The sequence below is a fragment of the Rhinichthys klamathensis genome, unplaced genomic scaffold (genome assembly GCF_029890125.1).
Source record: "Rhinichthys klamathensis goyatoka isolate OS25496 unplaced genomic scaffold, OSU_Roscu_1.1 h1tg000139l_1, whole genome shotgun sequence".
Taxonomy (NCBI): Eukaryota; Metazoa; Chordata; class Actinopteri; order Cypriniformes; family Leuciscidae; genus Rhinichthys; species Rhinichthys klamathensis.
The window spans coordinates 396,028-412,652 of NW_026606674.1; the positions used below are offsets into that span (position 1 = coordinate 396,028).

At 36.3% G+C, this 16,625-nt stretch overlaps 1 protein-coding gene across 1 annotated transcript; it reads right to left on the reverse strand.

The window, feature by feature from the left end:
• Positions 1 to 1,342: 1,342 nt before the first annotated feature.
• On the reverse strand, positions 1,343 to 16,189 carry wif1 (wnt inhibitory factor 1). Its single transcript, XM_056257478.1, has 10 exons — positions 15,909 to 16,189; positions 15,625 to 15,764; positions 13,160 to 13,268; positions 12,758 to 12,898; positions 9,346 to 9,441; positions 8,218 to 8,313; positions 5,949 to 6,044; positions 3,677 to 3,772; positions 3,337 to 3,432; positions 1,343 to 2,218 (listed from the first exon to the last, which is right to left on the reverse strand). The coding sequence occupies exons 1-10, from the start codon at positions 16,045 to 16,047 to the stop codon at positions 2,088 to 2,090; spliced, it is 1,140 nt and encodes a 379-aa protein (XP_056113453.1). The 5' UTR covers positions 16,048 to 16,189; the 3' UTR covers positions 1,343 to 2,087.
• Positions 16,190 to 16,625: the final 436 nt, after the last annotated feature.

Consider the following 16,625-nt stretch of genomic DNA (forward strand, 5'->3'; position numbering starts at 1 on the left):
ATTTCGCTCTATTCGCTTTTGGTGTGACTGTTAACGCAGCAATGAACAGGCTGCGATCAAGATTGCAATGCAGGAGTGTGTGTGTCTGTGTGCGCGCGAGAGAGAGAGAGAGAGAGAGAGAGAGAGAGAGAGAGAGAGAGAGAGAGAGAGAGAGAGAGAGAGAGAGGCGCGATGAACAGTGTGTGTGTGTGTGTGTGCGAGAGAGAGAGGCGCGATCGAACAGTGTGTGTGTGTGTGTGCGCGCGCGTGCGAGAGAGAGAGAGAGGCGCGGGCGCGAATCGCGCGATGAACAGTGTGTGTGTGTGTGTGTGTGTGTGTGTGTGTGCGTGCGCACGCGCGCGAGAGAGAGAGGCGCGGGCGCGAATCGCGCGATGAACAGTGTGTGTGTGTGTGTGTGTGCGCGCGCGTGCGAGAGAGAGAGAGAGGCGCGGGCGCGAATCGCCCGATGAACAGTGTGTGTGTGTGTGTGTGTGTGTGTGTGTGTGTAGAGAGAGAGGCACGGGCGATCGAACAGTGGAAACGTAAAAACATACTCCGTCATTTTTTTCATACAGGACATCATTAAAACTGCAAATTGTTTACTTATATTTGTGTACACTGGCAATAAAACACAATATTGTGCTTTTGTCACACTCTAAACTCTTGTCAAACTGTAACCTACAACTGTTAACAAAAGTTTTTATGGTAGTATTATTTTATACGGAAATCAATTATTTATAATTCAGATGAGAATAAAGTTAGTTAATTAAAATGAAGGAAAACAAATATCTTGATCTGAAATAGCAAATTAATTTTAAATTCATTCAGGTACAATTACCAAACATATCTCAAGGTCTTTTCGTCTTTTTAATAATTTAATTAATAAACTAATTATATAAAACTACTGTCAGTGCACTACAAATAAACTGGTTCTATGCCTTTATTAATAAAACTTATTTAAAAAAATACAAGGTTTAAGACATTTTATAAAAATGCCTTCTGCATTTTTGCTTTGCTTTTCACTCCATTGTACCGAAATCGTACCGAACCGTGATGTCTGAACCGAGGTATGAACCGAACCGTGACTTCTGTGTACCGTTCCACCCCTAAGAGGTACTGAACTTGATTATCTAATTCAAAGATCTGATTCAAATAAATGATTAATTCATGAATTTGTACTTATGAACACACCAAGGAAAGAGCTGCATGAACAATTTTTATGGTGCTTTTGTGTCTAATTTTTTTTGGAGCTTGACAGACTTCATCCAAGACCGTTAGTCATACAGGTTTGGAACGACATGAGGGTGAGTAAATAATGACACAACCGTCCTTTTAAGAGTTAAGGCACTTCATCTTCGCAGGCTCCAAGAAAACATGTTTTATTTGTGTAATGAAGTCACATGAAAAATTGTTTTTCAAACTTTTTTTTGGCTTAATGTTTATGACATCACAAGCAGCGTATGTGCATTGTTATACATAAGTATGAAAACTCTAAGCATACACTTAAAGACAGTCTACCCATATCTAAATATATATTTTTATATTTCAATTTTACATAGCACGAATAGCGTACATATTACTTATACAAGTACTTGTTGGAGAACCTACTACACAAGTGTGATTTGCATGAAAAAGAATGTTAGTGACAATAATGGCGACAATATGTTTACAAAATGAGCAAGTCAATGAGACAAACCTCGAGCACAAGCCAAACACAGCAATTACCATCCTAAGAAAAGCTGGATCCACACACGGAAGTTCTCGGATCGTAACGTACACTTCTCAAAGTGATTCAGCGCCACATCTGAAGCTAAACCGCAAGGGCTACGCACAAACATCAGACGCTCACCACAACCATGTGACTCACTCCCCTCTCGGTAGACGCAGGGCAGAAGCTCGATGAAGGGTGACTGTGGGAGATATTATATCAAAGGCGCTAGTGGTAAAATAAGACACTGTTACTGTCCTACAAAAACAAGTCTCGCTCTGAGAAAGCAGCAGTCCGGCTTGGGAGTGTCCCGATGTGGATCGGAAGAGGATGATGAAAGCTTTGTTCTGGGGAAGGCGACGTTGAAAATGGAGGGGCCGTTGGCCCAAAGTTTAGAGGCTTAAACCACGTAGTTGGTCTCAGAGGGCTGACTGGATTCGGGTGCTTCCTTTGTGTCCTTCGTTGCCACAGGCTGTGACTTGTGCTTGGAACCAGAGACCCGCTGGCTGTTGGAGACTCCTCCACGAAATCCTGGAGGAAGAGAGCAATCAGTTCAGTAGTGTAGAACAGTATTTATCCATTTTTGCTGGAGTTTAAGTTCAAATTGTGTATTGGTATATTTGATTTAAAAGCGTTTAATACTACTTGACCCTTCTAGGGAAAATAAGAAAAAAATAGGTGGTAAAAATTGCTTTACCAAAGGTTAAATGGGATTATAAACTAAATGCAAGAGGGTAACACAAACACAGACATTACTGTTGCAGTACCATGGTCAATATAAATAATAAAATCTTAAAATAATTAATAAAAATAAGACATTTCCCCCTGGTTTCACAGATAAGGCTTAAGCTTAGAGCTAAACCAAAATGCAGGTTTGAGCTGTTTTAACTGAAAGCAACTTGCAAGATCCACACCAGTCATGTTTTTAAGGCAAGTTTATAAAAGCTACTTAAATGCCCTAATTGAACTAAGGCCTAATCCTGGCTTAATCTAAGCCTTGTCTGTGAAACCTTTGACTTCACTACAAAAACAAGTCATTTGCCAGGGTTTTAGTTCAAATGGTGCATGATATAAAACTGATACTACAGGGTTTCTTTTGCTAAACCAGTGGTTAAATTGCACTATATGCATTTTTTTTTTTTCAATTAAGTTTAGTTTTTGTGTACACAAAGGCTTTTCTATCTTTCTTTTTTTTCTACACTTACATATTTTGATTGTTTGTGTCATTTTAGGGCTGCAAAAGTTAATGCCTTAACCTAAAAAATGTTTTAATCTAGTGCCATTGCCGTCTAGTGGCAATTTCATGTTTAATGCAAGTGGGTTGTAAAGGTTGTGTAAAATTTTATAATATATACCATAGATAAAACAAATATAGCTTTTTTTTTGTTAGTTTTATGGGTCATTAAAAAAAAATTCAGTTAACAAAGCTGTTTTCATTTTAGTTTGTGTAATAATGATTGCATTGCACTCCACGGTAGCACCAAGAATATCATTTGTACATGTCCAGAAAACTATGGTATTTTTATGGTAATATGTCTAAATATCCATGGTAATACCCTGACATTACAGCGGATTTCTTGCTCTAATCCATTTCCAGGTGGCAATTAGTAACTTGGCCTTGGGAAAAGGGATGTGGGATGTTGTCTTACTCTTATTGCAGTGACGTCCATGCCAGCCGTCCCTGCACTGGCACCTGTTGGGCTCCACACAGGTCCCGTGTGCTCCACAGCTGGGCTCGCAGACAGCTGCACACACGTATACACATACACTTTCACCCGTACACAGAGACGCAGTGTTTAGTCTTAGAAATATATCATGTGCAAGCCTGGAGCCCAAGTGGAAAATTTAAGGTGCAATCAAGCACCAGCGGTTCATTTTTACAGTGCGTGTTTTGTGCGTGAGCAAAGCGCATAGAGCAATGCTGCAGTGGAACATGTGCTTTTGATCAAACATGTTCACAGTTCTTCTGCCAAGTTGATATAATCTCACCTTTGGAGCACAGATCGCCATGGTAGCCTTTGCTGCACTTGCATTTGTTCCTCCCTGTGCATTTGCCTCCATTTCTGCAAGGCTGACGACATTTACCTGCAGACAACAACATCGCAAACTGCATTATCGCAATCCCAAAATGCAAAACCAACATAGACTGCAAAAGGGAGTGTTGTTTACAATTGTTTACTGTCTTATGAGAAACTGTGCTGCATGGAAATATCTAGACTGTTATTCATATTATGCTGAGATCATATTATGCTCTTTTTTAAATTTATAACATTTTAAAGCAGTCAATCAAAATTGTTGATGCACATATAGTAACAACAAATTGATAATTATACTAAATTAATTTCTCCATTCAGTTTTAATGGATGTGGGGATGTGGGGATGTGGGGGTGTGGGTGGGGGGGGGGGGGATTTTAATTTTAAAATCTATTTAAATATTATATATTTAACATTTATATAAAATTTACATTTTTGAGACAGGAAGATGTTAAATATACTTCATGCCAGAGTAAACAAACTGGAGAACATTAATGTTATATATTTAACATTTCCATTTATATTATTAACACACAAAAAAAAGTTATTTATTTTGCCATTGGGGTTTTACAAGCTTTATTTTATGTAAATATAAAGTAATTGTAATTGATCTTGCTTTAAGGATGTTTAGATATTTGTCACTGGAAAATGAGACAAACATATTGAGAACATGTAAAAACACCCAGCAGAGGATGTATGGAAAAGTATAGTAAAGTGATTGAGAAATAAAGTAAAAAGGAAATTTAACACTTTTAAAAAAACAAAAGCGGGGCGCATAGGCGGACAGACCCTTTCCGAACGCTCACGGATCCTCTAACACCTGCATATTTGATCAAGATTGACTGAATTTCAGCGGCGGCTTTGTTCCTTGACAAATCAACAAAATCCATACCCATGAAACTAGGTCTTTACATAACATGACCTCAATGGGACTCCGGGCGTTTATGTCACAGCTCGTTTTGACAGAGAACATGATACTGCAGTGGATCAGACAGTAACAACTGGCTTAATGCTTTTAAAAAGTTACGGAAATATTACTTCAATATTTTCTCTTCTCTCTCTTTACAGACCAAAAGAGGTGTTACTGCACTACTTCCTTGCCTTTGAAAAGGAAAGGATGATATTTGGGGTCAAAGTAGAGTTGTTTAAACACCAATGAACTAGACTAGTTTTGAAGCAAAGCAAGTGTGTATATACAGTATTTTTGTGTCAGAGAACAGGGCCTGAGATAAAACGCCACACTGCTTGAGTGCATGTGAGCTCATGAGGTTGTTATTAGTGATTAGGGTGACAACACAACTGCATTACATCCTGTGTTTGCCCAAGTAGGTGCCGGCCCATTTAACACTAATGTGAGAACACACTTCACTTAGGAAGTTTACTTGGAGACCTGCTCTGAGGGCAATTTCTGGAAGAGAGCCTATTACATCCAAAGAAAAACAACACAGCTTTCCCTTTGAAAGATGATGATAAAAATGTAACTGCCAGTTAACACTCAACATTATAAATCAATAGAGCTGTTTAGTTAGAAGTCCAAATACACAGAAGAGAATTAGCACTTTTAAGCTATGAGTTCAGGAATTTCTAATGTTTTTTGAATGCTACTTTTTTATGAGCAAATCAAAATCAGTAGTTTTCTCTTTGAATATATTTTAACATGTAATTTATTCCTGTGATGAAACAGCTGCATTTTCAGCATCATTACTCCAGTCTTCAGTGTCACATGATCCTTATTGATCTGCTGCTCAAGAATAGTTCTTATCATTATCAATGTTGAAAACATTTGTGCTGCTTGATATTTTTGTGGAAACATGCCATGTTTTTCAGTATTTTTTGTTTAAAAAAAATCAAAAGTTTAGAAATGGAAATCTTTTGTAACATTATTAATGTATTTACTTTCACTTTTGATTAGTTTAATGCATTCTTGCTGAATAAAAATAATATGAATTCATTTTTTTTTTATCATACTGACCCAAAACCTTAGTTTAAAGACTACAATGGTACCATGATTCATCAAGCACATAAAACCACACCCTTTAGTAGTTGCAGTCCTTATTTAACAACTTTTTCCCCCTCTAAAAGCCCATCTGAAAATCCTTAGGTTTGGCCAACAAGTTGGCATTTGTTTGTTTTTCTTTGGATCATTTTTAATGTGTGCTGTTACTGTGGTCTGACTGTAGTTTGTTCCTTTCACAGTGTTGATGAAGATGCGTGTAGCTGAACTCACTGAGCTCACAGCGGCTCCCCTCAAAGCCCACGGCACAGATGCATTTGCCAGGATGGAAACACGTCCCTCCATTCAAACAGGTGGTGCTGCAGTTAGCTGTTAATGCAGAGAAAACAAAGCAATGAAAATGTCACAAACTACAAAGAGAAATAACACACAAACAAGTTGTGCTTTTATTTATTTATCTAACGGTTTGGTAGATCATGTTTCATGGTTTTGACATCTGTTCTAAATCCTTTAAGAACAGCTGTAAAATAAAAATCAAAACAACTTGTAGAGACTGCGATCAGAATTTCTTGCTTTACAAAAATTAAGCTAGACATAAATGGTGGAGGGTTTCAGAGGATCTCTGATAATGTGCTGCAGTGCTAGCCTACAGCAAACAGAACCAGACTATTTCAATTTCAAACAAGCAATCTCATTGGCTGCAGGATCAGCAGAGACCAATCACCTTGTGCCATGCAGTAATGATGTGATTGCTTGCAGACTGCATGTAAACTAAAGGACCTATCAGCCTGGATACTAGGTATTGAACTTAAACTAGATATTTAAATCATGATAACACCAAATAAATATAGCATGTTAATCAATTTGGTCTTGTCGGACTAGATCTGCTACGCTCCTGCTGCAGAGCAAGAATGGACTTTCTCCCGCCAATAGAAGACGGCATGTAAGATATGCTGCTGTTGCATAAATAGACATACATAAAATCCCCCAAACAAAGCAGGAACAAGACTGATGACACAATACAAGCAAACGCACACATGCATTAGTGTAAAACATGCTGATGCATTAATAGACATTCAGAAATCCTCACAGAGACAACAGAAAGACAATAGGACACTACAGACAGACATCTATCTCCAAGACATGTACCGCTGCTGCTCCAAACATGAGAACTGCATGTTTGCCAACTCTATATGCCTGGACTTGCTTTGCCGAACGGCTTAACGCTAATGGACCATGCTTTGTGTGCCTGGTCCTGCTTTGCCGAATGACTTAAATCAGGGCTAGTGAAGCACAGAATAATTTACTAGTGACTTTTGCAATGGGTTTGTTTAACTATTGGCCTAAACTAGCTCGTTTTTTCCTGAACCAATATGGCTTAAAATTACCTAATGAGAACGAGCACTATGTGTGACTTTAACAAATGATATTACATTGCAAGCTGATAGAGATGGAGAAAATAACCCCCAGCAACCACCTGAGCAAGCAAGACTGCTGCATTGTTATCTATATACAGTATATTGCAGTGTTCAAACAGCCCATCTAAATGCATAGTCATGCAACAAACAGGAAAACTAGAGGGTAACATGCAATCCTGTACATTGTATCGTGTCTCACGCAAGCTATGCTTGGCTGTAACCTCAAAGCAAAGTTTTCTTCCTGCTGCTGTTATTGACTCAGAATACATGTTCTCACGCTAGCTTTGCTTATATGCTAAATTATTCACTCCCTGCATCCAACACAACTTGCAAAACATCAAACATGATTTTGAACAGGTGTGTTGCTTCATTCATGAACTAATAAATGCAGATCATGGAACATTGTTTAGTGATTTGGAATTAATAAAAGACCATTCGCTTATCTAAAGAAGTTGAATTATTAGGAACTCTGATAGACTAGAAAACAGTGAACCAAACATTTAATTGTTGAACAAGCAATCTCATTAGCTTCATCAGTGGCCAATCAGCTTATGCCACGCGGTAATGATGTAATTGCTTTCAGATTGCATGTAAAGGACCTATCAGCCTGTACCCTCCAGAGTTTCATTACTGAACGAGATATTTATTGTCTCCCAAAAGAAAGAATCGATTGTGAACTGCCTGAAATGAACTGTCAGTAGTTACAGTCTTACTTCCTGCACAAACTTATGTAGGTTTTTAACAAATTTGCATAATGCCAGCCTATGGTCTTCATTGTCTGCCTGTAAACAACATCTCCATTGACCCGCCCTCAAACACTCATTGTAGCTGAAGCCTGGAAGAGTTTGGTTTGTGTTGTCGACATGTAAAGAAGACACTGTTTTTTGTGCTGCAAAAGCAAATACCCTTTCAGATACTATAAAAAATAAGGTGATGCTGCTATGTACATTATGACAAAACGTAAGTGTTTTTGACCTTGGTTGCAAGAAAAAGTGTTGTAGCAGACCTCCAAAACAAAATTAGGAGCCTTTAAAATAGTATAATTGGGGCATTTTAATATTATAATGGCATAAGATAGCACAATAGCAGCATGATGGATAGGCAGTAACAGGAAGGAAACCAACCTCTCTCACAGCTGGGTCCAAAGTAGCCCGGAGGACATATACACACACCTGGGCTCATACACAGGCCACCGTTCACACATCTAGGGGAGCACAGGGCTAAAAATGAGGAAAAGAGGATTTTGTTTGTTATATCTAATACGCATTAAAATATGCTTTATGATTAATAGCTCAGCCCACATAATGCAAATTATCTTAATGCAAAATGTAACTTGAAACATTTCTGTAGTCATTTCTGTAGTCAGGCTGAAACATTTACGTAGTCAATATATTAACGTCTTACTTTGAAATCACAAATAAAAATGCTGTTGTTGTTTGGGCTGCAGGTTTTCTTGATATGTAAAGCACAAAACTTTGTGGTTTTGGCAGCGATGCAGATGAAAACAAATCAGCCAAAAGCTGTTAGATGAAAGGTGTTTTGTGGAAGTGGTTTATGTACAAACACAGCAGAGCTACAATGAGGATATTGAACGCATATTCAGCGTCTAATGGAAGCCTTTTTTGGTAAACTGCTCTTTAAAGTTGTAAATAGATGAAAAACACATGTTTTTGCCTCCCAACCTGCTGGGTAATTCATATTATTTTTTTCAGAAACTTTCTAGAATACATGCATGCTCCATTCTTTCATATAAACTAGTACATAGCGGGCTTAACCGCACTTTGTAATTTGCACAAGGCATTTTGGGAAGTGATGCCCTGAGGTTGAGTATAATCATCATCATAATAAACTATATGCACTCGTTTGTTTCCAAAGGAAGCTTGTCTTTCTGAGAAAAGAGTCTTGTAGAATACACTTCTCTTTATTTATTTTTTTATATCTATTTGGCGTTGTCAGTGGACAGTTAATGACAAGGTTCTACAAGCCCACATCTGTTGTTCATGGATTTGTTTTGTTGCAGGTAGACAATGAGACACTTTAGAGATCCAGTAAGATCAAAACTATTAATCAAAACTCAAATATTTAAATGAATGTAAATATTATATATAAATTATAAATGTTTAAATATATAATTACGTTTTATTAAATATATATATATATATATATTTAGTGCGTTTCATGTAGTAAACTACACTGTCAGTAACCTGCCTACTGACTTTAATTTGATGGTGGGTCTATATAAATATGGTTACCTTTCTCACAGTGCACCCCATAAAACCCATCCTGACACTCGCAGACCTGCCTTTCATTGCAGTAGCCTCCATTGCGACAACCACCAGGGCACTTTGCTTCAGAAAGAGGAGAGAAGACATAAGTGGTGAGAACATTTCCTTTTTTTTTTTTTTATCTTCATCAAACTCTCCATAACTTACTCCCTTCCTACGCCACTTCAAGGACATCAGATTCCGGGAGAAGTTGAAAGGCCAGTGAATTCAATAACAGTACTGACACATATAAAAGGAGGGAAATAGCTTTGAGGTGAAACCACAATGTCAACAACTCTGTCGAACACAATGTGGCCCATGTTTCAGCGTAATTCACAATCTTTAAAGACTATGTAGTTTAGTGTACTTTACATTCTGTCATTATTTTCTCAATCTCATGTGTTTTGAAATGCATATGACTTACTTTTTTATCTGTGAAAACCCAAATGAGAAGTTTAGCAGAATGCTCAAGCTGCTCTTTTCCTTACAATGAAAGTGAATGTGGACTGAGGCTGTCAAGCTGGATTTTCAATTAATAATAACATAAAAAATTTGGGTCTGTTCTTCATACAAAGATTTAAAAAGACTTGGAATATAGCGCACAAGTCATACTAACCACTTTATTGTTGCCCTTTTTTTGTCATTTTAGACTTTGGCAGCTCTTAAGTCAAGTCAATTCACCTTGATTTATATAGCGCTTTATACAATACAGATTGTTTCACAGCAGCTTTACAGTGATAAACAGGAAAATAAAGATTGAGTAATGCAAAGAGACTTCAATCCTGCTGTAAAGCAGTTCTAAAAAGACAGTAATAAACAGTAACTATTCAGGTGAAATCAGTTCAGTGTTGATTCATTCTGGCTCAATAACTGTGTAAAGTTCATAAATTATATAATGAGTTCAATTCAGCTATGAAGCAGGGATGTCATCTTCCAACTCAGTTCAGTTCTCATCCAATAGTGTCAGTGCATTCAAGACAATAATATTGCAGAATATAAAGTGTTCCCTTTAGTCTTAGTCTACATTCATTTTCATCATATGAAAAAGAGCAGCTTGGACATTCTGCTAAACGTCTCCTTTTGTGTTCCACGTGGGGGAGAAAGTCATACAAGTTTGGAATGACACGATGGTGAGTAAATGATGACAAAATGTTAATTGCTGGCTCAAATAACCTTTTTAAGGTTTGTTCAATGCAGATATGTTTATGTCAGGTTTAAGAAACATGAAACTAAATATCCAGTATTGTTAATAATGGTCCTCGAAAAGATGATAAACTTGAAAGTTTTACGCTATATCAACTTCGTCAATGTCATTTTGTCCTGTGGGTGAAATTCAAGCAGCTAGACTTTTAAAAAAACAACTTGTGAGTACTAGTCATTAAGGCACCCTCAGCTGTCACTAGGAAACACTTCGCTTCCTCCCTGCGGGGTGGCTTCAGACAGATGGACCATTTGATCTGTGAAGTCTACACGCCGAATGGAGAGGGGTGGAGAAGGGTGTGTAGGGGAATGCAACACCGTGAGGTTAGTGTGTGTGAGAAGGGAGGGGGGATCAGAGAAAAACATAACACGCTCATTCTAAAGGGCTGCAGCTGGTAGGATTCACATGACCTCATGAGCCAGCGATGGCTTTGTGGGTGAAGTTGAGAATCACCCGTACCATGATCTCCGCTTCTCTTACCAAATACACTTAAAGAAGAGACTAACCATGCTCAAAATCATAAATAAGATCTACTTAACATACCAATTCCCTAGTGAAATTTGAATATGCCACAGATGTATTTGAAATACATTTATTTTATGCTAAGTATACTACAAATACATTTTGAATACATATATTAATACATTAATATAAATACCCTGCAATTGTACTGTTATACTTAAAGTCTGCTAAATTGGAACAAATAATTTTGAACTAAATGTACTTTAGTTATCCAGAAATAGTGCTGAGGTCCAACTAAAGATATACTGAAGTATATTTGATTGTGCTAAAGTGGAACTATGGCAAATGTACTTTAGGTACACTTTAAATATCTTAAATTTAAAGACTGATATTATACAGAGATCATACCATCCTTCCTAATAGTGATATTAAAACACATTTTAGTCTTAATATTAAGACATGTGCATTGTGCAATTAAGAAGTACTCCAAATAATGTTTAAAACTTAGGGCTGTCAAACGAATTAATCGCATCTAAAATAAACGTTTGTGTTTACATAATATATGTGTGTGTACCGTGTATAATTATTTTGTATATAAATGCACACACGTATATATTTAAGAAAAATATGTTATTTATATATAAAATGTTTATATTTATATAAAATATACATTATATATAGGCTACATTCATTCTATATACATTATATACATGCAAATATTTCTTAAATACACATGCATGTGTGGGTATTTATGTATTAAAAATAATTATACACAGTACACACACATATATTATGTAAACACAAACTTTTATTTTGGATGCGATTAATCGTTTGACAGCCCTATTAAAATTATTATATTTATATCAGTAAGTCACAAGCGATGTGTCAGTAAATATTATAATGGATTTGTAGTATAGTTAGTATGAAATAAATGTATTTTAAATACATTTTTGTATAGTTTTTTTTCACTAAGGTTGTTTCTTCTAGAGCAAATGGAAACTTTCCCCTAAGTTTCCAAGTTATTCTCTTGAGAAAAAAAAACTTAAATCTTTAAAGTAACTTTAATGTTTTTAATGTTCCCCAAGGCTGTAATATTGTGAAATATGATTTCAATTTAAAATAACTTATCTTTTTTAATATATTTTAAACCTCCAGTCTTCAGTATCACACAATCCTTCATGAATCAATCTAATATGCTGATTTAGTGTCCAAGATACATTTCTTATTATTATCAACGTTGAAAACAGTTGTACTACTTAATATTTTTATGGAAAACGTGATAAATTGTTGTTTTTTCAGAATTCCTTTAGCTTTTTAGCAGAATAGCTTTTGTAATATTATACATGTCTTATATGTCTTTTGTTCAATTTAATGACTTCTACTGAATAAAATATTAATTTATTAATTAATTTACCGCCCAAACTTTTGAATAGTCGTGTATGTCTTCTCTAGAGTTTCAGATCTCAATAATGTCTCACATAATGTCAGGATACCAAATGTTGCGATATACAAAACACCATATTCATCTTACAGCTCTATACTCATATTATGTTAACAAGTGTTTCATTTATGTCTGTTTATATTGTATTTTAGGTCAAATTAAGCTGACCTGAATGAACTTGAAAACTCTTCTGAGTAATAAAAATGCTTCTAGGCTTTTAACTGTAAAGTTTCAATATCCGATCCACAACCCACTCAATCATTTTGTGCATCAACATGTAAGGTTTGAAAGCTCACCTCTCTGACACGTTTTGAAGAAGATGGCATTGTGTGGAGTCCTCAGGATGATGTTTCCTCCAGCATCCATCACCAGGATGGTCACCTCAAATGCTGCCACACCATCCTGGTCACCTCGACATGGGAAGCCCACCTGGACCACTGAGTACACAAAACCGCTTTTGATTAATTAACCTTAAGCATCCATGTACCACAAGTCTCATGGGTTATAATAATCATAATTTAGATGTGATTTTAAGAATTGAAATTATATGCACACCATCGTCATTGCACTATTCCACCAGTTAATCATCAAAACTTTTGTTAAGAGGAAAAACTGAAATAAATTAATTTATTAATAAAATTAAAATCTATTCAAATAAAATACAATGAATGAATATGTATATAAAATAAAAAGCACACCAGAAGCTTTGTGCGGCACTGATCCTAAGAGAGGAACGTTGACAGTAGGGTCATCCATAATGTCTTTATCCATTGAACGCAGAGTCTGAAACTCATAGAAGTACTCTGCCTGAAGAAGAAGAAAAAGAAAAAAGATAAACAGAGGTGACCTTTGTTTTAGACTTCAAAAACATTAAAAGAAGTAGTGTATATTTGCATAAAGAGGGGCAACTGGGATAATAGCACAAAAAAGGTTGCATGTGGTTCATGACAGGAGCACATATACATCTGTAAAGACTAAAAAGAGGGTTTCAGAGTATCCTTAAGTTTGCAAGGCAATCAATTTCCTCCACTCTCTGACTAATGACCTCAACTCTTTGAGAATTACACACTTGTGAGGACAGCCGTGATGGCGAGGCCAAACATGCACTACGAAAAAAAAAAAAAAACTGTCCCAAAAGGAGATGAAAGCGAGGTAGACGACTCTTTTTTCCCTTTCTTTTTTTCTGGTCTCTAGATTTTGGAGTGTAAAAGCTGGGCAGCGTTTGATGGAGGCAAAAGTACACAAGCTGTGTGGAGAGCTTAGCTAATCCTACAGCTGAATGGTAATAACCAACACAGATAACTCTCGCCGCCAGCCTTTTATGCCGGAGACCTTTGTTCTAAAGCCTCAGCGGGCGTCTTTGAAGCTAACAGGGGCCAGGACAGAGTGGGCCCTCTCTTTTTCCTCCGTATCCCTCCCCTTGCTATTTTAATTTCTCCCTCTTGCTGCTCTTTCGTCAAGTCAACATGCCATTCACAGATTATGATCCGGGCGTGCAAAGATAGATCATTTGTGAAAAGAGATTCCTGTACATTCCCCCCCAAAAGCTGTTTAGGTACATACATACAAAGTTGTGAATGAAGCTGTGGTGAATCACATGAGCTATGTGAGCATACTGTTATTCATGATATTACAAAACATTGTCGCTTTGACTTTTAAAAGTTGCACTGCAAATTCTGTATGACCTTTCTCACTGCTGTTGTCACCTCACTGTAAAAAATGATTGTTGGTTTAACTTAAAAAAGTAGCCTAAATAACCTGGCTGCCTAAATATTAGGTTTATTGAAATTAAAAAATATCCCGTAATCCTATGTTATAAATTATCCAAGTTGATTTGTCAAAAGAAAAAAATGTTGTGATAACAAATCATGAAAATATTTTTTTACAGGATTTGTAAGGCAATATTCTTATTAAAACTGCTTTGGGAAGCTTTTTAATGTGAAAAGTATGATACAAATACATTTGAATTGAATCAAAAACTTTAATAAAAATAAATGTACAATATCAATATTAAAGCTATGTTTTCATTTAATTATGTTACCATCATTTTTATTTATTTAATTATGTAGGCCTATTAAATTATGTTTTTAGTGTAATAATGTTGCTTATATTTTGCTTCCATTATTATGCCTTATGCTTAAAATTGCTATAAATAAAAATAAAATATACATAAACATATAGCTGCCTTAGTTTATATTGAGTTTTTAAATCCAATCTGAAAGATTTCCTTACTGATTTTAGTCATGTAGCCTAATATATTTGTTATTATTATTAAACCTTGGGGGAAAAGCTATGCATCACTTGCCACAGTTTCTGCCAAAACCATAACGAATTACAGAGAGGATCAACAAGCAATAACAACGCAACAAAGTGATTCCAAATGGACGTTTCGTTGTGAAATAAAGCGCGGGCTCTGGCACGCGTGCTTTCAGTGTACTGATGACGAGTCCGACCCAGATGTTTGGCACATGCATGATGCGGCGCGTTCACGCGGCGGGCCCGCGCTTTGATCCGCGTGCCGCTTTACAACACCAACATGCAAAATACCACAAGAGTTGAACTGACCGTTTTCCTTTTAAAACATGATACATTCAGCTGACAAGCAAACCTGCATAAGATAAGCTTAGCTTTCAAAGAAAATATTTTGAATTGAGAATATTATTCTTAACTCACTGACGAATTTATTTTCTACAAAATAAGTTAACTTGTTTTAAGCATGTTTAGATTTTTTTTTACAGGTAAACAGGAAAATACTAATAAATATAACAGTAATAAATGGCTATAATATATAGCCTACTAATAACAATAATAAAAATAAACATTGTAAATAAATAAATAGTTTCAAAATTGTCATTGTATTTCAAAGTTATACTAAAATAGCTTATTTATACGAGCATGTTAATCACAAATCAATACAATTGAAAACTTGCACATACGAAAAACAACTTTTTTAAAGTATTTAACAACTTAATTCAATAATTCTGCTTATTTAATCAAATCAGTTTGTTTTGAAGATCTTTACATATTTTAAAGGGGGAAAAGACGGCATCAGGATAATGATTTGTCAGTGTAAAGCGACACTGGTTAAGATCATGCCATCAAACGTTTCAGAATGAAGGTTCACACACACACACACACACACACACACACACACACACAGTACCTGCTCAGTGGCTTGCCAGGTGAAGTTCACGTGGTGGATATTGACAGGTATTGCTGGCATTCGCTGCTGTGCTTTCCTGAAGTCGTGTGTGAATGGGGCCATTTTGCCCTCGGAAACTATTAAAATATCCTCCTCAAAACCTGTTGAATAAAGCATTGAGCATTCACAAGCTTCCCATGAATTAAAAAAAAAACTTCAGTTAAATTATTATACACTGGCTTGGTTTACAATTGGGCTCTAATAACATTCATGTGCCATTAAGAACCCACGCAAAACACTATTACCAATTAATATTCTTGCTTGATTGGCATCAATCCACATGTACATGCTTCCTTGCTCCTGGGCAGCTTCCATTAGACCCCCTAAAAGCAGAAGAAAACACGTTTTAAGGTGCAGTTGAACAGCAGGCGTCCTGAAAGCCATCCCTTGGTTTATTTAAAGTGAATTGCCCGGCTTGTTGGCTCTCCCCTCTTGCTCCAATCCCGTGCACTAAATGTGTCTCGAGCGAGTCTTACTCTTCAATTGACAGAATGATTCGCGCGGACTGTTCCGCGAGCTACTTGTACGCAGCAGGAGTTGCAATTCACAGAACTTGCCACGAGGTGGCGTAGCGTAACACAAGCCAAGGCGCCCCAATCCATAATCTTTGTGCAATGTGCATACATGCTGATTAATGTTTTGAACAGCGTGATAATGAAATATTTTCTTCCATATCATCAAAAGGCATTTCTTGCTGGTTAAACCAAATTCAGTATGGATACTTCTCTCAACATCTTTATTTCTTAGCCTATTTCTATTTTTTTATTTATTTTCTCTTGTTTCAATGTATGTCGACACCAAGTGAAATTCCCTGTTCGTTATACTTGGAGATAAACGCTTCTAAAGTCGAAGTCTCCGTCAGATATTTGACACAAACCTTTTGGAAAATCCAAAGATGGATTTTCATTCATATTTTCAATTCACATTAACATAGATTTATATTAACTAATATGCTTTGTATA

What these genes read in the sequence shown, in the direction of transcription:
- wif1 (XM_056257478.1), bottom strand. Translation starts at nt 16,047, where the DNA reads ATGGCTTTCAGGACGCCTGCTGTTCAACTGCACCTTAAAACGTGTTTT. An exon ending in TGGGGTGCACTGTGAGAAAG is followed by an intron (nt 8,314 to 9,345) that starts GTAACCATATTT and finishes CCTCATTTTTAG; the next exon opens with CCCTGTGCTCCCCTAGATGT. An exon ending in GGGGAGCCGCTGTGAGCTCA is followed by an intron (nt 3,773 to 5,948) that starts GTGAGTTCAGCT and finishes TGTTGTCTGCAG; the next exon opens with GTAAATGTCGTCAGCCTTGC.